The following is a 27,907-nucleotide window of genomic DNA, read 5'->3' on the forward strand; positions in this document are numbered from 1 at the left end:
AACAACAAAGAGCCACCACCTAAACTAATGTCTTAACAAGCTGCTATGCTGTCAGTACGTCTCTGCAGCACCCAGCATTGTCCCACCCACAGAACCATCTAATTGGTTACAAGCAGAGCGGTAACAGCCAATCAGCAGTGCGTATTGTGGTGGTGAGCAGAAAGGTGTTTAGCAGATAAGCATAAGGCAGCGGACTCTCCCCAAATTATAATAAACACCTCCCAGTCAACTACTAGTAACATCACCATGAGTCCGATGATGTTCTAGAAACATAAACGGCAGCTCAGCTCGCTCCTTGAGGTGAAGGCTAATTAGCTTTTAGCGTAATGTTAGCTCACTGTGCTGTGCTGTGTGTGCGTGTGCGCGTGTGCGTGCGTGTTACGGACAGCAAAGCCCTGTCTGTCTGAGAGAAAGACAAGCATTATTGACCTACAGTTAACAACTAAGTTATTTCACTTTACCTTTTTCTGTGTTGATTAAGCTGTGTTGAAGCAGAAAAAACGACATTATGTTAAATGAAGAGTTTCCTGAAGCTGTCTCTGATAGTTGATATAATAATGTAACTGCATCATAAAGCCTACATGAACTCCATGGTGTTCAGGGATGAATAGTCTCTCCTATTGCTATTGTACTATTTTTTCAGCTATAGTTACATTAATCATTAGTAATGTAGCAGCCTAGTTTTGAATGGCAGGGTCCCTGCTATCACATGTTGATAAAAATATAACATTTACATAATAAAAATCCACTACAGGCTTCCCAAATGCTGTAATAAATTAAGCATGATGAGTTGAGCATATGTCAGCATGTGGCCTCACTTTTAACTCTTTTTTTTTTCAAAAGCTTATTGCAAACGCTTATTTACAGTAAGTCATTAATTTGACTTAGTAAGTCATTATTTTGTGATTATTTTGACTTAGTAAACTACTAAGTCATAGTATTGACTTACTAAGTCATAATAATGACATACCGTATTTTTCGGACTATAAGTCGCAGTTTTTTTCATAGTTTGGTGGTGCGACTTATACTCATAGCACCTTATGTGTGAAATTATTAACACATTACCGTAAAATATCAAATAATATTATTTAGCTCATTCACGTAAGAGACTAGACATATAAGATTAGGAGTGACAGATTGTTTGGTAAACGTATAGCATGTTCTATATGTTATAGTTATTTGAATGACTCTTACCATAATATGTTACGTTAACATACCAGGCACGTTCTCAGTTGGTTATTTATGCCTCATATAACGTACACTTATTCAGCCTGTTGTTCACTATTCTTTATTTATTTTAAATTGCCTTTCAAATGTCTATTCTTGGTGTTGGGTTTTATCAAATACATTTCCCCCAAAAATGCGACTTATACTCCAGTGCGACTTATATATGTTTTTTTCCTTCTTTATTACGCATTTTTGGCCGGTGCGACTTATACTCCGGAGCGACTTATAGTCCGAAAAATACAGGTAACTAGGACTGTTTTGTGTTTTGTTTTTACTTTACGGAAAAAATATCGAGAATATATATTGTATATTGCCATTCAGCATACGGAGCGGAAAACACAACCAAAAATTGTAGGCTTCTTCACGCAACGAAGCCGGCCTACTTCACAAAAGTCTGTAAACTATTGCCCCCCCAGGCTGTGGTGGCAGCGATGAGATGGAGACGTGATGGTGGCGACAGGCCAAATTACAGTGTTCCTTACACCCACCCACCCCCTTCCCCGTCCGTCTGCCTGTCCTGGGCGACGCGCCCCCTCCCCCTGGAGAGACACCACCTTAAAGGCCTACTGAAATGCAATTTTCTTATTTAAACGGGGATAGCGGGTCCATTCTATGTGTCATACTTGATCATTTCGCGATATTGCCATATTTTTGCTGAAAGGATTTAGTAGAGAACATCGACGATAAAGTTCGCAACTTTTGGTCGCTGATAAAAAAGCCTTGCCTGTACTGGAAGTAGCAGACGATATGCGCGTGACGTCACAGGTTGTGGAGCTCCTCACATCTGCACATTGTTTACAATCATGGCCACCAGCAGCGAGAGCGATTCGGACCGAGAAAGCGACGATTTCCCCATTAATTTGAGCGAGGATGAAAGATTTGTGGATGAGGAAAGTGAGAGTGAAGGACTAGAGGGCAGTGGAAGCCATTCAGATAGGGAAGATGCTGTGAGAGGCGGGTGGGACCTGATATTCAGCTGGGAATGACTAAAACAGTAAATAAACACAAGACATATATGTATACTCTATTAGCCACAACACAACCAGGCTTATATTTAATATGCCACAAATTAATCCCGCATAACAAACACCTCCCCCCTCCCGTCCATATAACCCGCCAATACAAATCAAACACCCGCACAACACACTCAATCCCACAGCCCAAAGTACCGTTCACCTCCCCAAAGTTCATACAGCACATATATTTCCCCAAAGTTACGTACGTGACATGCACCTAGCGGCACGCACGTACGGGCAAGCGATCAAATGTTCGGAAGCAGCAGCTGCGTACTCACGGTACCGCGTCTGTGTATCCAACTCAAAGTCCTCCTGGTAAGAGTCTCTGTTGTCCCAGTTCTCCACAAGCCAATGGTAAAGCTTCACTGTCATCTTTCGGGAATGTAAACAATTAAACACCGGCTACGTGTTTGTGTTGCTGCAGCCCGCCGCTAATACACCGCTTCCCACCTACAGCTTTCTTCTTTGCTGTCTCCATTGTTCATTGAACAAATTGCAAAAGATTCACCAACACAGATGTCCAGAATACTGTGGAATTTTGCGATGAAAACAGACGACTTAATAGCTGGCCACAATACTGTCCCAAAATGTCCTCTACAATCCGTGACGTCACGCGCAGACGTCATCATACCGAGACGTTTTCAGCAGGATATTTTGCGCGAAATTTAAAATTACACTTTAGTAATCTAACCCGGCCGTATTGGCATGTGTTGCAATGTTAAGATTTCATCATTGGTATATAAACTATCAGACTGCGTGGTCGGTAGTAGTGGGTTTCAGTAGGCCTTTAACTAACACATTTTCTGGGGGAAACACAGATTGTGTTATTATTGAGTCGTGTTACTATTTCTTCACTCCCTTTTAGTGTATCCCACCCATTATCACGGTTTGATGCCATTTTCTTAGACTTTTTAATATTGCATTTCACGCGTAACAAATTGTATCTTACTTGAACATTGTTTCCCCTGGTTCCTCTCTCACAGTCACATGAACAACTTTACGGGGATGGTCTATCAGAGCGTTTTGCTCTCTCAAAAGCAGCCAGCAAAAAACACCAGCGTGGATGAGTCTGTTCAGCCAAACACTTCTCCTGCACAGTGGCCAGGTAACTAAGAGTCTTCATGTCTGTCATATTTGTAATTCATGAACTCCAGTAACATGCATCCCACCAACATTATGGCCCAAATCCAAAACTTTTTGGGAAAATATTTAAACCCCATAAGTTTTACTTCTTTAAAGTCTTACTGAAAGCCATCATTGTTCTAACTTTTCCCTTTACCTCCCCTGGCGACCTCCCCCGGGACGCTCCACAGGTATAACCTCCATGATCCGTCTGTTGGGCTCAGCAGGTGAGGAGAGTCAGCCGAGCCTCGCCGTGCTGCTCTGTGAGATCCTGACGGCTGTTTACCTCAGTCTGTTTGTTCACGGCATGGCCACTCACTCAAGCAATGAGCTCTTTCGCATCGTGGCCCACCCTCTCAGCAGCAAGCTATGGTTGACTGTGTTTGGAGGAGGCGCAAGAGCTCCCGTCACTGAGAAAGCTAACAGTCCGGCAAACACACCCCCACCAGGTAAGTGAGGATCATTGAAATGTCTAGTATTGTGGTTGTAAACAATAATAATGTGATGTATCAATCACAACTTTGTGCCATGGTGTTACTGTAAAATCGTTTTTTTTCCACAGTTTCACCAGGCGTAGACACCACCGAAAGAAAAACCAGACGATTCCGGCTGCTGTCATCACGCAGCGCATCGAGGGAAGAGTCCAGTACAGAGAGGGACCCCCCTTCCAGTCCCAAGGCAGAGCCCGTTGTAGACCAGGAAGCCACTTCCATTTTCAAAGAATGTTTTGTTCCACCGAAGCTCAGCATTTGGGATTACTTCATCGCTAAGGTATCCTTGTATACTAAAATAACCCAACATATTTTTCCATACAGAATAAGTCCTTATGATGCACATGATCATGTTCTTCTAGCCATTCCTGCCACCATCAGAAAACAGAGTTGAATACGATTCAGAAGAGAGTCATGACAGCAAAGATGAAGAGGAGGATGAATATGATGATATATTTGATCCGAATTCTCCTCAAAAAGAGCATACTAACTACAATTCATACAGGTGGATATTGATGCAAGCACCTGAACAATTCAATTAGGCATTGCTTTTGTTTATGTTGTCTATAGAGATTAAATGCAAATGTTATAGCCCTGATATTTATGAAGGTAGCTGAAACCACTGTAATGTTGGCCATTTCTTCCAGTTGGTGTTTAATGCGCTTGGCAATGGTTCAGCTGGTATTAGTCAACCTCAAGTCATTCTACCCGATGGCAGGATATGATCTATTGGGTCAGTACTCATTGGCTCGAGCAGAACATCCAGGAAGCTGCAGTGTTGCCATATTGTCACGCTCTTGCCATCTGTTTTATTCCACTTGGCACAGACCTCCCTGTGGGCTCCCCGCTGTGTCACAGTGTGCTGAAGACGTTACAACGTTGGGAGCAGGTGCTGCAGAAAAGACTGGAGATCTTTGGTGGGCCTCCCTCTAAATACATCTCCACGCACATTCAGGATGAAGCGGTCACGCCTGGCCCTGCCATTCTAAGGCACAAGGCCCTGTTTGAACCATCCAATACACCATTCAGGTACTTGCATGTGTGTACAGTATTTATAGTGTCTGAGAATATATAAAATACCATAGATTGCACTACTTGGCTGCAACTAATAGAGGTGTTGTTGATTCCGTCTCAACGTAAAAAAAGATATAACGGCAGCTGTGATGAGTTAAACTACAGCAGAACTTAATTGTAAATCTAAATGTTGGTATAGTGATGCAGAGTTCCCCCATAAGAAACAATGTGAATATAAATAATGGGCTCCAGCCTTGACAAAATTCCATATTTTAGCGAAGGTTTTGACACTTTGAACACAATATAAAGTGATATGTGTATATCAAATAAGATAACAAGGGGGTGATGGATCAACTATCTATGTACTAAAAAAGTCAAAACAACAATCTGCTGTATGCTCTGCTCTGCCAACAAGCGCACACACACTAGTTACTATGTTGCCCTCTTACAAACAAAATCACAAAAATCCTTAACTTCAACAACCATATTGCTACAAAAATAAACATTTAAAAAAGTAAAATGCACACACATTAATATCGGCAGAGAACTGACGAAAGGAGCAGACAGAGAGAGGGAAAATGAAGGGTGCCGTGGAGGGGTAGAAGCGAGCCCTACGTGCCTGCGTGTTTGTCCTTTGGAAGAGCAAGGGGCTGCTCTAGAAAGAGAGAAGAGATACTGTCTTCTCGGCTGTGATATACCGTAATTTCCGGACTATAAGCCGCTACTTTTTCCCCTCGTTCTGGTCCCTGCGGCTTATACAAGGGTGCGGCTTATTTACGGCCTGTTCTTCTCCGACACCGACGAAGAGGATTTCGGTGGTTTTAGTACGCAGGAGGAAGACGATGACACAATGATTAAAGACTGACTTTTCATATACCGGTAGGCTGGTTATTTTGATAACGTACAGGCGAGCACTTTGTATTACTTTGCACCGTTATATTATTTGTACTCTGCACGAATGCTGTTCGCCATGTCAAAGATGTGAAAGTTTGATTGAATGATTGAAAGATTTATTGTTAATAAATGGGACGCTTTGCGTTCCCAAACAATCATGTTCCCCTCCGTGGTAGCAGGAACCCCTATATACTACGGTAATTACACATCAAAACCCTGCGGCTTATAGTCGGGTGCGGCTTATATATGGAGCAATCTGTATTTTCCCCTAAATTTAGCTGGTGCGGCTTATAGTCAGGTGCGGCTTATAGTCCGGAAATTACGGTAATTATGTTCTGGCATATTTTCCCAGAAAAAACCCCAGCTTTTTCACAATTAAAATTTGATGTGGTTATTTACTGTATTGTATTGTGGTCATGCTTGAGAGTGCCATGAATGTACTCCTCGCAAATACTGAAGTGTTGAGACGTGACTTCTCCTGCAGAGCAAGTGAAGTGGAAGGCTGCGCGCTTCCCAACAATGTTTTCCCTGCTTTCATGCTTACAAGGCACCTCAAGGAAGCCTTCGTCCACAGAGACATGGTTCGCACACACAGGCATATTTGGCGCTTAATCGAAAAGTTTGTAAATCGAAAAGCTTGCATATAGACGGGTTAGTAAATCGAAGTTCCACTGATTTCTTTCGAGTAGCATTATTCTGTTCAGTCATGGAAGCAGGGGTTCAGAACATTAAGATATTAGTTCCACACATTCCATTAAAATAGTTCCTCTGTCCTTGCGGGAAGAAACAATATGTCTGATTGATGTGTCATGCCCCCAAGCACAACATTTAATATATATGGAACAAAACAGCAATAATTTATTTTTGTTAAGCCTTCAGTGAGCCGATACGGCCGACGAGGGAGCAACAAAGTTGATAAGCCGGGAGTTTTATTGTCGTTTTATCCTCCAGGACAAGCCACCATTCAGCGTTGCCTGTCAAGCGTCTTTGGCAGTTCCTGGTAAAGCAGGACGAAGTGCAGGAAACGTTTATCAAAAACATTTTCACCAAGAAACGAGACGCAAGTGAGGTAAATGTTGCATGACTGTTGCACAGCTGAAATTGTATATTTTCACGGAATAACGGCTTCAAAATAAGATCACATTTATATTTAACCACTGTCATTATTGCTTTGAAAAAACTCTTTTAATGTGCGTTGTTTGTATTGTAACTGCATGACTATATATTCATTTCATTCACATAATTTCAGCCTGTTTGATTAACACCACAATAATTAATTTTCTGTGTGTGTTTGTCTGCATGGTCCCACCACTTGATGTGTGTGTGTGGATATATTTCCTCTTTGTCATGCTACCTCCAAAATCATTAGTCGGTTGATGACCAGACTGATATGAAATGTTCAGGGATGGACGAGACAGGACACCATCAGGTACTGCTGCTACAGTATATACCGTAGATAAGATATTGTGTCCTGAAGCCATTTTATATGGAACAAAATTATTTATGTAAATTCATGTATGTGTGGCTTGCTGTGTTAAAGTTGACCATCTTGATCTTTTGTTTTTTGTTTTCAGTGTTTTTATTTGGGGTATTATTTCCCTCAAATACACATTTTGCTCTCAGATGAAGTCTAGCAATAAACCATCAGACTGGTGTATGCTTGTATGCTTTGAAACCTTTTGAAATTCAGTTTAATATCATCACAATGCAAAAGTGTGGGTGGGTGGTGCAAAGTTAATTAAGGCTTAAAAGCATGAACATCCAATGGCCTATTTTCCCCCTATGCAGTAGAATAAAACAAAGATTGCCTGTCACCTCACTGTGATGTGAACAGAACTGTATTGATTCATTCTCAACCACACAAAATGGGTCCAGTGTTCATGATTGGTCTGCATTTTAAGTATAGATCCTAAATTGCACCAAACGCTGAGTCTCCTTACTGTACACACACAACCTCGCAGCTCCGGCCTTTAGTACGTTGTTAATTGTCAGTCTTTCATAGGGCTGGCCTATGAAGCTGAATAGATTTAGATTCACAAACCCACACTGTCGCAGTCAATCTGCATCCCACAGAGATAATGCGCCGTGCGTAAATGGCAAACCACCATATTTAGATTTCTGCGAGTCAAGTTGCTCTTTATCTCATCCGACAGAGAGACCCAGCCATTTCCTCTTGAATAAATGCTGTAAAGACTTTGATTTAATCTCCTGCTCCGAGGGTAATCACATTTTGAATGGTTGTGAAATAGCAATGTAACAGTCACCTCAATGGTTTTGCTTTTGTGCTCATTGCTGCTGCGCTCCTGCTGTCTTGTGACACAAGCCCGGTTACGGTATGTTGCTCGCCGGGGGTTAGTAGTGCGGCCCAATGAACTCCCACATGTCCTGTCATAACCCCTCGAGGCACGACAAACGGCCACATAAATACTCTGACAGCATGTACGGTGTTGGACACTAAGAAGCGGGCTCATGCTTTGGCTGCTGGCACGTCAGCTGTAATCTTAGAAAGAGAAAACAAAATTAATTTGACACTTTATTTATCCTGTCAGGTCACTGGCTTTGTAGTTGGAAGGGAAATGCATTTGAAGTTATGGCTGCTATTTGCCTTAGAGAAATCTGGAAAGTTGTGGTGATTGTATGTGTTTGCATGTGTGCAGACTGAATCAGATCTGGGCTGCCCAGCAAGCAAGGCGCGCATCATTCACAAGGAGTCAGACATCATCACAGCCTTTGCCATCAACAAGGTACAACTCCTTACACTGCACACATGTCACACAAGTCAATTGTGTGTTACTAAAAACATAAAAAACAGAACCAAAGCAACCATTCTGGTCTCTCGTAGTACTTATATCCACTCACTCTCTTCTGTGTGTCTTCCAGGCAAATCGTAATTGCTTAGTCATGGCCTCTACACATGACATTCAGGAATTAGATGTGTCATCCATCTTGGCCACACAGATCTTGACGTGGATCGATGATGAGGAGGTTGAAACTAAAGGGTAAGCGAGGGGTTGCTTTTGGTCAGATAAAGGCTGGATTGTTGCCATTTGGGCAAAAGACCTGTTTTTGCACGCCACAATGTCCCTACACAGGATAATGTATTTCCTCAAATAGTGGTCTGCCCTCAAATAGATGACACAATTAATTGCCGGGTAATTTGACCACTTTGATTAAGTTTATTTTCTTATAAAAGCTTATATGTATATATGTGTTGGAGTTAATTTACACAACACAAACCGCCTACAGATCAGACATGGCATAAACTGCATTCAGAGCGAAAGCACTGCTTTCTGTGAATGATGATGAATACATTAGACATAAAAATAGTATTTACTGTGATTCCATAAGTTGTCAACGGAATTGGTGTGCACTTAAGAGTGCAATAGTTAAGGTGAAATTAGGAAGAACAGGGTATAAATCATAAACAACCCACAATCATTAGCGGTAATGTGGTAAAAAGTATGATTTAATGTTGAAATTAGATCTACTCTATTGAGTGGGCTATAATACAACTTCCATCCATCCATTTTCTGCCGCTTGTCCCTTTTGGGGTCGCAGGGGGTGCTGGAGCCTATCTCAGCTGCATTTGGGTGGAAGGCGGGGTACACCCTGGACAAGTCGCTACCTCATCGCAGGGCCACTATAAAACAACTTATATAAGTTAACTGTATATTGTATTTATTATCATATACATTGTACTATGTTTTTTTTCATCACCTGTAGACATTTTACTTAAAATGTGTGGTTTATGGTTGTGTACCCAGAAAGGTGCCTACAAATAAAAGCTGTTATAACAACATAATGTTCAAGTATCATTATTTATTTTTGGGAAATGTCTTTAGAAATATATTATTATTTCATATTTTTATATTGCATTTGTACAATATATCCTGCCAGCCCCCAAATATATGCATTACCTCTAAATGACTTGCTACTGTTTGCAGTTCAGTGAGTACTTTTCAGTTTGTGTCGCAATATGTTGAAACAAGGTTCTACTGGTTTCTCCAGAAAAGCACAGTTTGTTCTAAACGTCTCTCTCTCGTTCTCTGTGGATGCTGAGCATCCATCTTCTCTTTTGGCCTAGTTACTGTTAACCCTTTAAGATCCAACTACCTGATGTCTTCTAGTCTAGCTAATTGTTATTCTCGCTGCAGAGTGGGAACTGATGACTTCCTGGTGGTTCATGCCCGTGATGACTTCGCCTCACTCCATGGCACCACGCCGTACACTCACAGCATCCCTGGCACGCCTATCAACATGCCGTGGCTGGGAGGCCATCAGACAGGCCGAGGAGCTTCTGTGGTGAGTTCCAAAGACTATTTATTGTGTTGTGTTTGAAAATAGTTGTAATTCATTTGTCGAAGCACTAGTACTGCTAAACAGTTCTGTATTTCTTAGTTTACTGGTTTCTGCTGGGGTACCCGATGTAGTGACTGTTGGGTCTACATTGGACCATAGCCAACATAAATGGATTATAGAAACACATCACTGACAAAGAGCACATAAACACAGTCAACCATGTGATATGTGTGTGAAGGGCAATAGCGTACTAAAAAATATAGCAGTTTACCTCAATACATTTCTGCATTGTCTCATTAGCATCTCCTCCTCCTCCTCCGGCTCATTTTCACCTTCCTCCTTCAGATGATCAAAAGAAATATCAACAATGTGAGAAGAATGACCTCCCATCCCACGCTGCCGTACTGTAAGTACAAATTTGTCTGTCCAAAGATGAGTGCTTTTAAATGAAACAAGAGATTGTTTTATGGTGCAGTGGGCTGCGCTCTACTTCTACAATAGGCAATACATCTCTTGAAGTCTATATTGGAAATAAAAAGTAGCATTTTCTACCAGCTCTCATGGAATACTGTCCAACTTGCCATAATGTCATCACTGCATATCAAATAGTTTGAGAGCAAAGAAAAGTCGGAAGTCTCATTTATTTCCTATCTTGTTTCTTATTCAGACTTGACGGGGGCTCAAGATGGAAGCGTGCGGATGTTTGAGTGGGGTCACTCCCAACAGATCATCTGCTTCAGAAGTCCAGGCAACTCTAGAGTGACCAGGATACGCTTCAACCACCAAGGAAATAAGGTTACAAAGCCATATCTACAACAAACTATTTTTAGCTTGGCTGTCACAAGTGCGCTGTGATCCGAGCCTGTCACACTGAGCAATATTTTTGCACATATTCTCCCCACTTATGCATGGCCAGCACGAAGCACAGCAGGAAATTTGGCTTCAGCACACATTGTTGTTCAGCTGGGTGCACTCGCCTCCAGCTAATCATTTCCTTAGATGGTGCCTACTCGTCCCCATCACCGTCTCCTGGGATGGCTCCGTCAAAGAAAACAAGAGACCCTTTAAAAATTTGCTAACATTTCCAACAATTACATAAGCGTCGCTGTGTCACCTGAAGGGGGCAATGCGTCTCTCCAAGTGTGCCGGTGCAGCCTGCTGCGAAACAACGGAACATTCTAACTTGGCTCTAACCAAGTGGTTGCTGTTTTGTGCAGTTTGGAATTGTGGACGCTGATGGCGGTTTGAGTCTCTGGCAGACCCACACAAATGGAGCCGCTCCCAAGCCCTATCTGGTATGCATACAAACCAGCTTGCTTAGTCATGTGCTTGTCTTTTTCCTTTTCTAAGATTTGTCTTATCCGTTTTGGGTCAAAAACCCTCTGGTAATGTCTTACCCCCACCCCTTCATTTTTTTCCCTTCCACTCGTGTTTTCTTTGTGTTTACTGTTCTGCTCCTCTCGATTACTGTCACTGCTACTAAGCATCGTGTGTGTGTGTCTGTGTGTGTGTGCGCCAGACGCTGCAGTGCCACAACAAGACCGCTCATGATTTTGTCTTTGTGGGCTCCTCTTCCCTCATCGCCACTGCGGGTCTGTCCACAGACAACCGGTAAAAAATTCTACACAATTGTACACAGTGGAACCTCTAGGCTACTGTACACTGCAGCCTATAAATGTTCAATATTTACAAATGTTATCCCCATTAGGAATAATGTCAAGCTGTACCCATAGTAAAGCATTTATTAAAATAACTTCTTCATACAAGTGTAATAGAAATTACTAATGCAAAAATAATAATAAATAAATGTGCTGTCACCCAAACTTAAAATACACATACAGTGCATTCGGAAAATATTCACTGCGCTTCACTTTTTCCACATTTTGTTATGTTACGGCCTTATTTCAAAATGGAATAAATTCATTTTTGTCCTCAAAATTCTACAGACAATACCCCATTATGACAATGTGAAAAGTATTTTTAATTTTTTTATTCACAAATTTATTAAAAACAAAAAATGAAACAATTCACAGTATTCACAGCATTTGATGATGCACATTTGGCAGCAATTACAGACTCAAGTCTTTTTGAATACGATGCCACAAGCTTGGCACACACATTTTTGGACCGTTTCGCCCATTCCTCTTTGCACACTCCTTTTTGCAACACCTCTCAAGCTCCATGAGGTTGGTTGTGAAGCATTGGTTTTAATCCAGGATGTCTATACATTGCTGCATTCTTATTTCCCTCTATTCTAACCAATTCCTGCCGCTGAAAAACATCCCCACAGCATGATGCTCCCATTATTCTTTTTTCAGTGTAGGGATGGTATTGGCCTGGTGATGAGCGTTGCCTGGTTTTCCTACAAACATGACGCTCGGCATTCACACCAAAGAGTTCAATCTTCTTCTGTTCAGACCAGAAAAGTGCGTTTTTCATGGTCTTGAGAGTCTTTCAGGCGCATGTTGGCAAAGTTTCTACTATGAAATGGCTTACATCTGGCCACTATACCATACAGGCCCGATTGGTGGATTGCTGCAGAGATAGTTGTCCTTCTGAAAGGTTCTTCTCTCTCCACAGAGGAAGGCTTTAGCTCTGACGGAGTGACCATCGGGTTCTTTGTCACATCCTTGACTAGACTAAGATATGCAGCAATGTACAGAGACATCCTGGATGAAAACCAACGCTTCCCATCCAATCTGATTAAGCTTGAGAGGTGCTGCCAGTACTACCAGTCTGTGGTTGCCAGTGTTCTGTTCTACATGGTAGTGTGCTGGGGGGGCAGTACATCTAAGAAGGACAGCTCCAGACTGGAGCAACTGATCAGGCGGGCGGGCTCTACGGTCGGAATGGAACTGGACTCACTGATGATGCCAGTCACCCTCTGCATACCGTTATCAGTAGCCAGAGGAGCCTGTTCAGTGCTAGACTGCTTCATCCCAAGTGCAGGACTAATAGACTAAAAAACTCCTTTGTCCCACACGCCATCAGACTGTACAACTCCTCTCTTAGGGGCATGGGGGGTACTAGGATGACAGGGGATGCAAAACAATACTGAAATAAACTGCAACAAAAAACAGTGCAATACATTTTCATAACATGGTCACTACTGCCTAGTTTGTCTTGTTATATTCTTATTTTTACCGTTATATTTTTATTCTTATTGTTTTTATTTTTAATCTTATTGTAATATTTTCTATTTTATTTCCATTTATACCCCCATTATTTACTTTTTACTTTTTAAATTGGATCTCAATTATGTACACTGCTGCTGGAATTTTAATTTTTCTGAGGGAACTCTCCTGAAGGAATCAATAAAGTACTATCTATCTATCTATGAAAGAGGAATGCGCGAAACTGCGTAACGATAGTTGTGTCAAGCTTGTGACATCGTATTCAAAAAGAGTTAAGGCTGTGATTTCTGCCAAAGGTGCATCAACTACACTACCGTTCAAAAGTTTGGGGTCACTTTGAAATGTCCTTATTTTTGAAGGAAAAGCACTGTACTTTTCAATGAAGATAACTTTAAACTAGTCTTAACTTTAAAGAAATACACTTTATACATTGCTAATGTGGTAAATGACTAATCTAGCTGCAAATGTCTGGTTTTTAGTGCAATATCTACATAGGTGTATAGAGGCCCATTTCCAGAAACTATCACTCCAGTGTTCTAATGGTACAATGTGTTTGCTCATTGGCTCAGAAGGCTAATTGATGATTAGAAAACCCTTGTGCAATCATGTTCACACATCTGAAAACAGTTTAGCTCGTTACAGAAGCTACAAAACTGACCTTCCTTTGAGCAGATTGAGTTTCTGGAGCATCACATTTGTGGGGTCAATTAAACGCTCAAAATGGCCAGAAAAAGAGAACTTTCATCTGAAACTCGACAGTCTATTCTTGTTCTTAGAAATGAAGGCTATTCCACAAAATTGTTTGGGTGACCCCAAACTTTTGAACGGTAGTGTAAGTATCGAGTAAAAAAGCTGGGAACACTTATGTACATGTGATTTTTTATTATTTTATATACATTTGCAAAATGGAAAAAAAATACTGTTTTCACATTGTCATAATGGGGTATTGTGAGTAGAATTTTGAGGACCAAAATGTATTTATTCCATTCAGGAAAAAGGCATAAAATGTGGAAAAAGTGAAGCGCTGTGAATACTTTCCGGATGCACTGTAATTTACAATTGATGTACAGAAGGAGATTACTGCTTATCCTCAGGAGGTGAATCATTATATGTATTGTTTAAATCGTTTTGTAATTATTGTGGGCTTAGAATTATTTTACTGAGCAGCCAGAAAAGAAAGAGAGCGATGGAATGCAATTTACTTACACCACAATAACTTATATTGTTTAATGTTATGTTTTCATAATTTTCCTCTTTGTCGCAACTCATACTCTTCTGTGGTAGCGTAAAATAAAAGACATACTGCAAGCTGTATCTTTCGGGAAGAATTTGATGAAATGTTGTAGGTTTTTTTACTTCAGAGTTTCCACGATACATTCAATTGAATTATCTCAAGTTTCAGTTAAATTGCAAGAAAAAACAACAAGTTTTGCTTTATTTGCCACCCTACAGGAATGTGTGTTTGTGGGACACTCTGGTCACTCCCGCTAACAGCCTCGCCTACGGTGAGATTCCACCACTCTCGATTTATTTTAATTACAAGAGAGATGGAGTTTTTATCTTATTTATTTTTTCTTCAGCCTTTTGCTGCCACGAGTCCGGTGCCACCGTGCTTTTAATGGCGCCAAGGCACCAGCTGCTCATCTCGGGCGGGAGAAAGGGCTGGATCAGCGTCCTGGAGCTCCCTCACCGACACCAACGGCAGAGTTTCCAGGCCCATGACTCGCCTGTCAAAGCGCTCGCCGTCGACCCGACTGAAGACTGCTTTATCAGCGGTTCCGCCGAAGGCAGCATTAAGGTATCTTGTTTTTTTACTTCCACCTGTTTTTCTTCGTTATGGTTTTGTTGGTTTGTAGAATACATTTGGAGTATCTGACAAAGATGAGGAAACCCTCAGATTCTAGGAATTATTCTAAACACATTGTGCTTTTGTTGTTGCATATTGTACATATTACATTTAGCCTGCCGTAATCTAGGATTAGGTTATAAAACAATAGTTTATTGACATTGTATAACATGCTTCATGATTATTGTTGCCACTCTTGGTCTGTGCTTTAAGACAAATACAATCATTAGTAAATACTGAAAACAATACGATGGCTAAAAGTACACAGATAAGACATGTAGCAGGTAAAACACACATTGTTAAAGATAAATAAAAATTGTGCCAATTTGTTTCAAAATTCAGTCATTTCACTTGCATTAGTTTGCGCAATGTGGGCGGTTTGGACTCTGCTAATATTTGGCATCAAGCCAACCAGCTGTGTGCTCATCTACGTATCTATATGGGCACAAAAGGGGTGCTGAAACTCAGTTTGCTGGTCTGGATTATTGTTATTTAAATGATTACCTAAATCTGAAGCACAGGTGGTCTTAGCACCTTTGCAGAGGCATGTTTTAAAGCACTGCTTGCAGTGTAGAGCGTCCATTTTTAAACGTCTCCTTAATCGATAGTTTTGAAGCCCAAATACTAACATATTGCGCTTCACACACCCTCTTTATTAACCAGTAGAAATGCCATTATTTGCCAATTTTTCTTTCCTCACTGTTTCTGCTTCTGCGTAAGTGTGTAAGCGCCAACACACTCAACATGCTCCTCGGCTCAACATCACTGCAGCACAGCAGCATGCAGATGAAAATAAAATACCGGTATTTTTCAAATGCACTATAGTACCGTTCTCAATTCATTAGTACAGCGGTACTTTATTGGTGTCCGTAAACCATACAACCCTATGTAATATATTTGGGAGGGTTCTAAACTTTTTATGGCTGTTAAGTATGGCGTCACATTAGTACCAAAAATCCAAGCGCGTAAAAACTGTTATCGCGCGCTGATTCTCCACTCCGTGCGCGCGCGCGACACCCTTTTGCGCGCACGTGGTGCCTTTGTGCGCGCGCGCGGCGCTTTCTTGCGTGCGCGCGGTGCCTTTCTGCGCGCGCGCTGTCTCGGTCTGTGCGCTGTCATGTTTCATTTTGGTACTTTGGGGGCGGGTATGCTTAGACCGCCCCTTCTTTCTGATTGGCTTTGGAAAAAAGAAAGAAAAAAAAAAAAATACAACTTCAAGTAGGTTGTAAAAAAAGGCAGATGAAGTGAAACTATAGCAATGCTTTTCTTTACACTCTCTCATGCACACAGATACTCATGTTATGAGAAGTATATTGTTTCAAAAATATTAACATTAATTGTTGATATTTTAAACATCTTTCAGATTACATTGCTCCAATTCAAAAACCACTTTACTACACAAATATTAGGCCCAATGTGCAGGATTATTCTATTAGTATTAGTTATTTTTGTTTTATCATATCTTAGCTTATTTTTATGTTTTATCATATCTTAGCCTATTTTTATATGGTCTTATTATATTTATATTTCAGTTTTTATTGTATTTTATTTTATTTTATAGTTTTTCATATTGTAGTTTATTTTTATGTTTGATTATATCTTATCTTATTTCATATTATTTTTTATCCACTTCTTCCTCCGTAAATCTTGATACATATTGACGCTGACCCGCCCTGCTATACTTCTCATTGCTCAAAGCCAATCAGAAAGAAGGGGCGGTCTAAGCATGCCCGCCCCCAAAGTACCAAAATGAAACATGACAGCGCACAGACCGAGACAGCGCGCGCGCACGAAGTGGAGAATCGGCGCGCAATAACAGTTTTTACGCGCTTGGATTTTTGGTACTAATGTGACGCCATAGTTAAGTCAAGGCAACACAACATCAGCGTGAATCTACATTAGCTTTATTTCTCAACTCACTTATGTTAACAACTTACGCAATGTATGTAGATGTAACATGTAACCAAAAATGCAACAGCGTCAATTTCGGTCCTACAACAATCACTATTTCTTCGGAATGAAAATATATATTCAACTTATATTCAATTGAATACACTGTAAAGACAATATATGTAATGTTTAACTTGCACTTACAGATGTAGCGACTAACTGTAGTTACTGACAGTGGTTTTCTGAAGTGTTCCTCAGCCCATGTGGTGATATCCTTTACACACTGATGTCGCTTTTTGATGCAGTACCGCCTGAGAGATCGAAGGTCACAGGCATTCAATGATGGTTTTAGGCCTTGCCGTTTACGTGCAATGATTTCTCTAGATTCTCTGAACCTTTTCATGATATTACGGACCGTAGATGGTGAAATCCCTAAATTCCTTGCAATAGCTTGTTGAGAAATCTTGTTATTAAACTGTTCGATAATTTGCTCACCCATTTGTTAACAAAGTGTTGACCCTCGCCCCATCCTTGTTTGTGATTGACTGAGCGTTTCATGGAAGCTGCTTTTATACCCAATCATGACACCCACCTGTTCCCAATTAGCCTTTTCACCTGTGGGATGTTCCAAATAAGTGTTTGATGAGCATTCCTCAACTTTCTCTGTCTTTTTTGCCACTTGTGCCAGCTTTTTTGAAACATGTTGCAATCATCAAATTCCAAATGAGCTAATATTTGCAAAAAATAACAAAGTTTACCAGTTTGAACGTTAAGTAGCTTGACTTCACTGATTTTGAGTTTTGTATATACAGTCGTGGTCAAAAGTTTACATTGACTTGTAAAGAACATAACGTCGTGGCTTTCTTGAGTTTCCAATAATTTCTACAACTCTTATTTTTTTGTGATAGAGTGATTGGAGCACATACTTGTTGGTCACAAAAAATATTCATGGAGTTTGGTTCTTTTATGAATTTATTATGGGTCTACTGAAAATGTGACCAAATCTACTGGGTCAAAAGTATACATACAGCAATGTTAATATTTGGTTACATGTCCTTTGGCAAGTTTCACTGCAGTAAGGCGCTTTTGGTAGCCATCCACAAGCTTCTGGCAAGCTTCTCGTTGAATTTTTGACCACTCCTCTTGACAAAATGTTGGTTTTCTGACATGGACTTGTTTCTTCAGCATTGTCCACACGTTTAAGTCAGGACTTTGGGAAGGCCATTCTAAAACCTTACTTCCGGCTTGATGTATTTAGGTTGTCCTGAAGAATTTAGAGGTAATCCTCCTTTTTCTTTTTCCCATTTAAAACACCATTTAAAATGCACTTATATCTAAGATGTCATCTCTCATCAGCTCAGGCTATGATTTGTTGTGCTCATGTAGAATTTTTTTTATTACATTTTGTTACCTGGATCTAACATTACCTCATTTCATCTATTAAGATTCTTGAACAGGGCTATTCAACTTACTTGTTCCAGGGGCCACATTTCCAGAAAGCTTAAGACCTGGGGGGACCGGACTATTATTCTTATTTTGGGAACCATCTTTTGCAGTGGACATTTGTTTTTGGTCTATTTATTTTGTCAGAATCACACATTATAGAAAAACAGCCCTGTGTTTTTAGGAATTTGCTGCAAAATTGTTGGATTTGTAAGAAAAAAATTAAGATTTGAACTGAACTCGGGGGCCGGTTCGGTGTCATTTGGTCCATGGGCCGCCAGCTGAAATCCCTGTTCTAGAAGCTTTGTGACTCTTCACTTCTGTCTGTCTGCTTGTTTTTGTGTTACTTTTAAGATCAGGTTCCCCTGTTAGATCGCAGGTAACCACAGGAGGAGGAACATCCTCATAGCTTTTGATTCCTTAAAAGAAAATACAGTTTTGATCATCAGACTCTTGTGTTAAAACTCTGGCTCTCTTGTCATGTCAGCCATCAAAGTAAGTGGAAGCGAGTGTTAGGGTTGAGAACGACCACCTGCGCCTGTCCACAACATAACTGACAGCTAACAGAGCAAGAGCGAGGAAGCTCCACTTTGTGAGGGGAAGCAAAAGTCTTCTGCTTTAAATCCCAATGACTTTTCTTGCTGATAGCTTGGATTCATGTGAAGTCTATCATTTCGCACGGGGCTGATTGAAAAGCAACGTGGGGTTTGAAGTGTTTGATGGGCGCGTATGGCTCTGCCAGATTATGTGACATTAATTAAGTCATATATATGGAACATCCTGTGAAGGAGCTCATCAAATACCGGTAGATAGAATCCCATGCTGGGACTTTTAAATGGAGCATCAAGTCGCTCAGCGGTTCATCATTCAGACGACTGCAGGGATGCAAATTAGTGTCCATTAAAGCTAAGAGACACACACCTCTTGTCACAAATCTACACCTCAATCTACTTTTAGTCTGAGGGAGAGATTTAGAAACAATTTTGGAAAACAAACATTTCGATCTCTAACATTTTTTTAGCATGTGGTATTTGAGGAAATTAATGTTTTGTCGTCACTTTTGTTTCATTTGCCGCTAATGTTTGATTGTTACTAGTTTTCTGATCATTGGGAATTTGATTGATCTAACATTTTATAATTAATACTGTTGGATTTGCTCAAGCTATCATTTAATCATTACTATGTTTTCTGAGTTTAAGCCATTGTGAGCTATTGTGCAAACTTTACATTTTCCTGTTTTATTGATATGCAATGTAATCAGGGCAATGTATAATCTTATAAAATTATAATATAATCAAGTTAACATTTGATGAAGCTAACAATGTTTGAGATGTTTTTTCTATTATGTGGACTTCAATTGAACAAATTAAAAATGTTGAGGAATGATTCAGTCAAGTGGGATATGATTGTGCTGACATTTATCAACACATTTTGGATTATGTGGTGTTTGGTCAAGATTAAGTAAAATTTAGTAACTTCTTTTTAGCTCATGTGTAATTTCATCAAGGTAATATTTGATCGAACAAAGTATTGTTGAGAATGTTTTGATTATGTGGACTTTAAAGTAATGTTGAATATTAATGATATGTTAATGATTGTAAGAACTGTTTTGTTCATGTGAATTGAATAGGGTGATGCTTAATTTTAAACAACAGTTTTGTTAAGATGTTTAAATCATGTGTTCATGTTCTCAAAGTAATGTATGATTCTGCTAACAATTTATTTTACTTTTTGTGATTGTGAACTTTGGTTGTTGGATTGTTAAGAATATTTCTATTATATGGAATTGGATTATGCTAATGTTTAATCATTGATACGTTTTAGATTTTGTGGCATTTGATCAAGATTTTGTGAATTATCTTTTAATCATGTAGAATTATACCGAGATGATGATGTGAGAACAAATAACAAAGTTTTTGATTATGTGGACTTTGATTGGGCTAACTTTACATCAGTAGCATTTGATCAAGATTTTGTTGAAAATTGTTTGACCCTGTGTGATTCCATGAAGGTAACATAGTTGACAATTGTTGAGAATTTTTCGAGTATGTGAACTTTAAACCAGTGTTTGAAAGAGTACTTTGATCATCTGCTAATATCTTCAGGGACACGATTTTCTATGGTGATACTCGGCTCATGGCGGATGCAGATAGGAGACCCACATGCGGGGCTTTGTGGCTAGCCTTTCAATTCAGTGCGCACATTTCTTTGTTCATTTCTGCTCTGTGTTTTTTCCACTTATGGTTACACCACTGGTATGTTTTCCCGAACTTACAATGTGTAGTTAAAGTAAATTAGCTTTAACTCGTTATAGGTACGTAACAATATCAATATTTCATATCATGGTTAGGGATAGGGATGTCCGATAATATCGGACTGCCGATATTATCGGCCGATAAATGCTTTAAAATGTAATATCGGAAATTATCGGTATCTGTTTCAAAACTATCGGTATCGGTTTCATAAAGTAAAATTTATGACTTTTTAAAACGCCGCTGTGTACACAGACGTAGGGACAGAGCGCCAATAGACCTTAGAGGCACTTCCTTTACGTGCCGGCCCAGTCACATAATATCTACGGCTTTTCACACACACGGGAATGCAATGCATACTTGGTCAACAGCCATACAGGTCACACTGAGGGTGACCGTATAAACAACTTTAACGCTGTTACAAATATGCGCCACACTGTGAACCCACACCAAACAAGAATGACAAACACATTTTGGGAGAACATCCGCACCGTAACACAACATAAACACAACAGAACAAATACCCAGAACCCGTTGCAGCACTAACTCTTCCGGGACGCTACAATATACACCCCCCAACCCCCTCACGCATGTCCCAAATTCCAAGCTGCTGTTTTGAGGCATGTTAAAAAAAATAATGCACTTTGTGACTTCAATAATAAATATGGCAGTGCCATGTTGGCATTTTTTTCCATAACTTGAGTCGATTTATTTTGGAAAACCTTGTTACATTGTTTAATGCATGCAGCGGGGCATCACAACAAAATTACGCATAATAATGTGTTAATTCCACGACTGTATATGTCGGTAACTGTTGATATCGGAATCGGTAATTAAGAGTTGGACAATATCGGAATATCGGATATCGGCAAAAAAGCCATTATCGGACATCTCTAGTTAGAGGATGCATTCAGAGTACTGGTATTTTTTGGTACCGGTTCCTAATTGGTTCGGTCCAGGAGGACGGTTAAGATTCTGGACAAAACATACGGCTATCGGTATTTTTTTATCCAGCTGAACGTCGTAATTATGACGCGCTGTCACGTTTACTTCTGCTGCCGCTGCAGTGCATCAAAAAGAAAATCATCATCTTAATAATAATCACAAATAAAGACGCAACGACGCAAGAAGTTTGTAACCGCAACAACATTTCTTCCTCAAAAGTTCCTCAAAGTCACGCACACTAATAAGAGTTAGTGTGAAGTTTGTGTTAGTTTGAAGTGAACGCGCTTTACTTACGACCGCCGCTACTGCGCTTCATCTCCTGCCCTCCTAGCCATCCAGTAATCCATAGACCAATAATTATACACTCAAAAAAGTTAAATAAAGTAATATAATAATCCATAAAGTTGTTTGAAGCAAGATAGCATCAGCTAACAGGTCTCTAGTCGTCGCCTGATGTCACTCCATTGCGCCGCGTTTGTGTGGTGTCAAAACACACCTTGCTTAAATGCACACCCACCTAACATGCTAATTGATTGTATTGATTTATATTATATATTCGAGAGGGACTGGTAGAAAATGGATATCGTGTAAAAGGTGTGTGCTCTGCACATGAATGCCATGAAACATTTGAGCTGTAGCTGAGTGGAAGTGTAATGAATAGAAAGAGTGATGGATCTGTGTGGTCTTTGCAAGATGATGACTTAACAATTGCATTGCACCTTGCACTGTAACCATAGTTGACTTGTTCAAGACTTAAGGTGTTGATTAAAGACACCCCTGCTGTGAGATGTTACATTATGTTGTTGGTGTACAGCCTAGTGTGCACTGCAAAAAGTCAAGTGTTCAAAAACAAGAACAAAAATACAAAAATTAGGTGTATTTTATTTGAACTAAGCAAAATTATCTGCCAATAGAACAAGAAAATTATGCTTGTCAAGACTTTCCAAAACAAGTAAAATTAGCTAACCTCAATGAACCCAAAAATACCTTAAAATAAGTATATTCTCACTAATAACAAGTGCACTTTTCTTTGTAGAAAAGTGCCATATATATATATATATATATATATATATATATATATATATATATATATATATATATATATATATATATATACAAACCCCATTTCCATATGAGTTGGGAAATTGTGTTTTTTTTTCATATCATATCTCATATATATATATATATATATATATATATATATATATATATACACAAACCCCGTTTCCATATGAGTTGGGAAATTGTGTTAGATGTAAATATAAACGGAATACAATGATTTGCAAATCCTTTTCAACCCATATTCAATTGAATGCACTACAAAGACAAGATATTTGATGTTCAAACTCATAAACTTTTTTTTTTTTTGTGCAAATAATTAACTTAGAGTTTCATGGCTGCAACATGTGCCAAAGTAGTTGGGAAAGGGCATGTTCACCACTGTGTTACATCACCTTTTCTTTTAACAACACTCAATAAACGATTGGGAACTGAGGAAACTAATTGTTGAAGCTTTGAAAGTAGAATTCTTTCCCATTCTTGTTTTATGTAGAGCTTCAGTCGTTCAACAGTCCGGGGTCTCCGCTGTCGTATTTTACGCTCCATAACGCGCCACACATTTTCGATGGGAGACAGGTCTGGACTGCAGGCGGGCCAGGAAAGTACCCGCACTCTTTTTTTACGAAGCCACGCTGTTGTAAAACGTGCTGAATGTGGCTTGGCATTGTCTTGCTGAAATAAGCAGGGGCGTCCATGAAAAAGACGGCGCTTAGATGGCAGCATATGTTGTTCCAAAACCTGTATGTACCTTTCAGCATTAATGGTGTCTTCGCAGATGTGTAGGTTACCCATGTCTCAGGCACTAATACACCCCCATACCATCACAGATGCTGCCTTTTGAACTTTGCGTCGATAGCAGTCTGGATGGTTCGCTTCCCCTTTGGTCCGGATGACACGATGTCGAATATTTCCAAAAACAATTTGAAATGTGGACTCGTCAGACCACAGAACACTTTTCCACTTTGCATGAGTCCATCTTAGATGATCTCGGGCCCAGAGAAGCCGGCGGCGTTTCTGGATGTTGTTGATAAACGGCTTTCGCTTTGCATAGGAGAGCTTTAACTTGCTTAACTTAAATTTAGTGACAGTGGTTTTCTGAAGTGTTCCTGAGCCCATGTGGGGATATCCTTTAGAGATTGATGTCGGTTTTTGATACAGTGCCGTCTGAGGGATCGAAGGTCACGGTCATTCAATGTTGGTTTCCGGCCATGCCGCTTACGTGGAGTGATTCCTCCAGATTCTCTGAACCTTTTGATGATATTATGGACCGTAGATGTTAAAATCCCTAAATTTCTTGCAATTGCACTTTGAGTAACGTTCTTAAACTGTTTGACTATTTGCTCATGCAGTTGTGGACAAAGGGGTGTACCTCGCCCCATCCTTTCTTGTGAAAGACTGAGCATTTTTTGGGAAGCTGTTTTTATACCCAATTATGGCACCCACCTGTTCCCAATTAGCTGCACACCTGTGGGATGTTCCAAATAAGTGTTTGATGAGCATTCCTCAACTTTATCAGTATTTATTGCCACCTTTCCCAACTTCTTTGTCACGTGTTGCTGGCATCAAATTCTTAAGTTAATGATTATTTGCAAAAAAAAAAAGTTTATCAGTTTGAACATCAAATATGTTCTCTTTGTAGTGCATTCAACTGAATATGGGTTGAAAATGATTTGCAAATCATTGTATTCCGTTTATATTTACATCTAACACAATTTCCCAACTCATATGGAAACGGGGTTTGCAACAGTTGATATTCTAGTTTCAAGCATGTTTTACTCAATATAGGTCATAAAATCTCAGCAACAAGCTGTAATATCTTACTGAGATCATTTAAGACCAAAAAAGTAAAACAATAACATAAAATCTGCTTAGTGAGAATAATTATTTTATCAGACAGAAAATAAGCAAATATCACCCTTATTTGAGATATTTGATCTTACCGTACTTAGATTTCAGTTTTTGCAGTGTGCTAATAAAGATGGTATTAAAAAGTTATTATTTTTCCCACATCCTTATTTTCAGCAATTCCATATAGGACCGATGAATACCAGTATCGATAAGGAATATCAATATTGGTGTCGGTATCAATAAAATCCTAGCAGTACACAGCCCTAATTACGGTTATCTTGACCAAAATTATTGCGGTTATCATTATTATTTCTGTATTGGTGAATGTGCTCAAAAAGGATTATACAAACACTGAAATCTTTCGACCAAATTATTTAATTAATCAACTAAAATAAAGTAGGAACCACTGTATGTTTTGCCTCAACCTTCACTTTAAGCGTGAGTGAAGAAAGCATAAAGAATGCACTACCAACCTGATAAGCCCGGAAGAGAAAGAGATAATAAGACAGTATTATCTACTCACATGTGGTATCTGGTGGTGGTTTGAGTACTCTGCAGCGAGTCCTAGATTATCTCACTCCTTAATGCTTCAGTCACACGAAAGATTTTTCACAGAAATGAGGCAAAAATACAGTGGTACCTACCTATTGTAAATAGACACACCGTTGTGAAAAAGCCCTATCTTGCATGTTTTGTGTTTATTTTGCCTTACTAATAGTGTGTTAGTTACTCTTAGTATTTTATCTGTTCTAATGGCTAAGCTTTTATTTTTTTGAATATTGGTTTGTACTGTAGCACATTACGATTTATCTAAATAAAGTGTGTACTGAATACAATATCTATTATTATTTATTTCTGGCAGGCATTGAAGGCACTGTAAAAACATCTCTGGCTAGTTTTTCTCAATGATCACTCAAAGAGAGCACAGCTTGTAGGTTTAATGTATAATTCAATATCTTAGTTGCTCAGACAGCAATGTGTTTATGTAAATTAAGATTAGTGTATGCCGTTTAATGGTAAACGATGTTAATGTCTTTAGTTTTTACGTTAGCATTAAGCTAGCTAGACATGAGTGTATCAAAGTGCAGTTATCAATCAAGGTTTTTCGATAATTTTGATTTAAAACGCTAAAACTTAGCGTCTGCAATTTTACTGCTGTTATCATTGTTACTGTTTATCATTACATCGTTATCTCGTTATTACGTTACCTTTGGCAGCCCTCATTTTTTAAAAGGCTAAAAAACAAACGTCTCATATATTTGATGACACATATTTGTGTTGCTATTAGTATCAACATATCAGTTTCTCTATTATGACTTTTATGCTGGGGTTTTTTCTTGTTTTTTTTTGTTTACTTTAGTTTTGTACAATATGTCTTGGCCCAATAAATAAAAGAACCACAAAACCGTTTATGAGAAACACTGTTGAATCAATACAAATGTTTAGATCATGTGGAATTTGAGCTTGCCAACATGCAATCGTTATTTCCAAATGTTTGAATTTTAAGAATTGTTTTCGATCTAGTGGCGTTTTGTTGAGCCAAGTTACATGGTTAGTATTTTGGGGCATCATTTGTAATCAAACAGAGCTAACATTTTACCATACAGTATGGAAGGGATTCATATGGCCCCATTCCTAAGTGGATCTCGCGTGAGAGGAAGGTGGGGGGGATTAATCATTTTGCAATGCAGTCTGCTGAAAATGATGGAAAGTGCCACTCTACATAGCACCTGACACTGTGGTCACAGTTGGAATTGCCACAAAACACATTTGAATATATATCAAACACTCTTCTGCTATCTCGTGGATAAAGTAGACAGTGCACCCGTCCAATTTGTCACGTTTAATGTGTCAGGTAAACCGCGACAAATGGGGGCCATATGAATCCCATTCCTACTGTATTTTCTTGACCACAAGGAATTTGATCACGCCGATAAATATTTTTCTATTTTGTGGAAATTAATTTTATGTGGCCTTGTTTATAAAGGTTGCTGCACAGAAAATAAGTTGCATTAACGGGTGAAATGTATGGACGTAACTTTCACTGCAAACGCTGTGTTTATAGAAGGATTGTATATGAAAAAAGGTGGGTATTTCTGCGCACCTTTTCGACCATTTGTAAAGCTCATGTAAAGTTTTTCAGGCAGGAATCCAAGACGCCTAATTTAGTCACCACAAAATAGAGCTCATGCTTACATAATAACACATATGCACTATAAAACATAATACATAGCAGCACCTATCTTACGATGTATAAGCATTCTTTTAATCCTAAATATAGTTGTATATTTATTCCTTAGTGCCAACATTTCAAAATATTAATATAGTTATATTGTATATGTACTTTTAATATGGTTGGTCAATGAAGTATTGTTTGTTTTGAGCATTTTTAATTGCATGATAGTAATGCTTAAAAAGATTGGGAGGTGCATCTTTGACTTTGTATGTGGCCAAACAGTAAAAAGTATTTTTTTCAAGACTAAAAACCAATAAAGAAGTACTGTTGCACAATATTTCCGTAAATAAAATCATGTTATGAATTTACAAAAGTATTACACTTATCTTTTTTCAATATAGTTAGACTTTAGAAGTTAAAACTCGGAGCGCAGATGTTTGGCTCTCACTTAGCCGTGCTGCATACAATATACACAAGCACTATGGCATCTATTTTATTACTATTAGTTTAATATTTTAGAAGATAGACAGATGTGCAAAAACACATTTTGTGCCAAAAACATATTGAAATCATCTTATGCATGCCAATTACCCACAAGAATTTTAAATATTGCTCAGGATGACTCCTTGTGTCATTAAACAAAGTGTCTGCTTTGCATTACTTGACAAAATAAAAAGTGGGCTAGTGAGCTTATTGGTGAGCCACAACTCAACCTATCTGACATCTGTGGCACACAGCTGCAGCGCAAGGCGAGCTCTAATATTCACCACTGCACCCATCATCCTTTACACAGTGACTTCCAGCTCCTTCGCTCTGGTCGGCGGTTTATTGTTCCTTTTTGTAGGACTAAACGATTTAACAATACCTTTGTACCTGCTGCCATCACACGCTTAAATAAGGCTATCGCATGGTGATTGTATTTATTTATTATGTTATAGCACTTTAATCACAGTGATTGTATGGGTTTATTAGCTATTATATTTTTATTGTTCTACAGTGTGCTTGTAAACTGGTTATCGTTTGTATATCTTATGTTTTATATGATTTGTTTTTGCTTGTTTCATTCTGTCTTGATGCTGAATTACCCATGTCTGCACGACTATTTTACCTCCGGGTACCATTAAAGAAGTGGCGGGCCGTACGTTTCCCACCTAGGCTTTCAGTGATGTCCGACTTCAATGATTAACTCCCAAAATACCATAATTTATGTTACCACATGACCATTACTGGATAAATACTATACAGGAACCC

At 39.2% G+C, this 27,907-nt stretch overlaps 1 protein-coding gene across 6 annotated transcripts in view; it reads left to right on the plus strand.

Annotated features, from left to right (window-relative positions):
* Positions 1-27,907, plus strand: part of LOC133632824 (dmX-like protein 1) — an 83,162-nt gene that overhangs the window by 48,295 nt on the left and 6,960 nt on the right. For 3 of the 6 annotated variants that reach the window (XM_062025537.1, XM_062025541.1, XM_062025538.1), the window contains 17 exons: positions 3,227-3,348; positions 3,557-3,814; positions 3,928-4,136; positions 4,219-4,361; positions 4,504-4,589; positions 4,684-4,885; positions 6,716-6,833; positions 7,134-7,193; positions 8,422-8,508; positions 8,645-8,763; positions 9,919-10,066; positions 10,409-10,469; positions 10,731-10,858; positions 11,281-11,358; positions 11,583-11,674; positions 14,650-14,702; positions 14,778-14,995. In XM_062025537.1, the coding sequence (XP_061881521.1) occupies positions 3,227-3,348; positions 3,557-3,814; positions 3,928-4,136; positions 4,219-4,361; positions 4,504-4,589; positions 4,684-4,885; positions 6,716-6,833; positions 7,134-7,193; positions 8,422-8,508; positions 8,645-8,763; positions 9,919-10,066; positions 10,409-10,469; positions 10,731-10,858; positions 11,281-11,358; positions 11,583-11,674; positions 14,650-14,702; positions 14,778-14,995 (2,182 nt within the window). The remainder of the gene's footprint in view (positions 1-3,226; positions 3,349-3,556; positions 3,815-3,927; positions 4,137-4,218; positions 4,362-4,503; positions 4,590-4,683; positions 4,886-6,715; positions 6,834-7,133; positions 7,194-8,421; positions 8,509-8,644; positions 8,764-9,918; positions 10,067-10,408; positions 10,470-10,730; positions 10,859-11,280; positions 11,359-11,582; positions 11,675-14,649; positions 14,703-14,777; positions 14,996-27,907) is intronic. The other 3 variants (XM_062025539.1, XM_062025542.1, XM_062025540.1) reach the window with 2 other exon arrangements.

This window comes from Entelurus aequoreus, linkage group LG17 (genome assembly GCF_033978785.1).
Source record: "Entelurus aequoreus isolate RoL-2023_Sb linkage group LG17, RoL_Eaeq_v1.1, whole genome shotgun sequence".
In the NCBI taxonomy this organism is placed as follows: Eukaryota; Metazoa; Chordata; class Actinopteri; order Syngnathiformes; family Syngnathidae; genus Entelurus; species Entelurus aequoreus.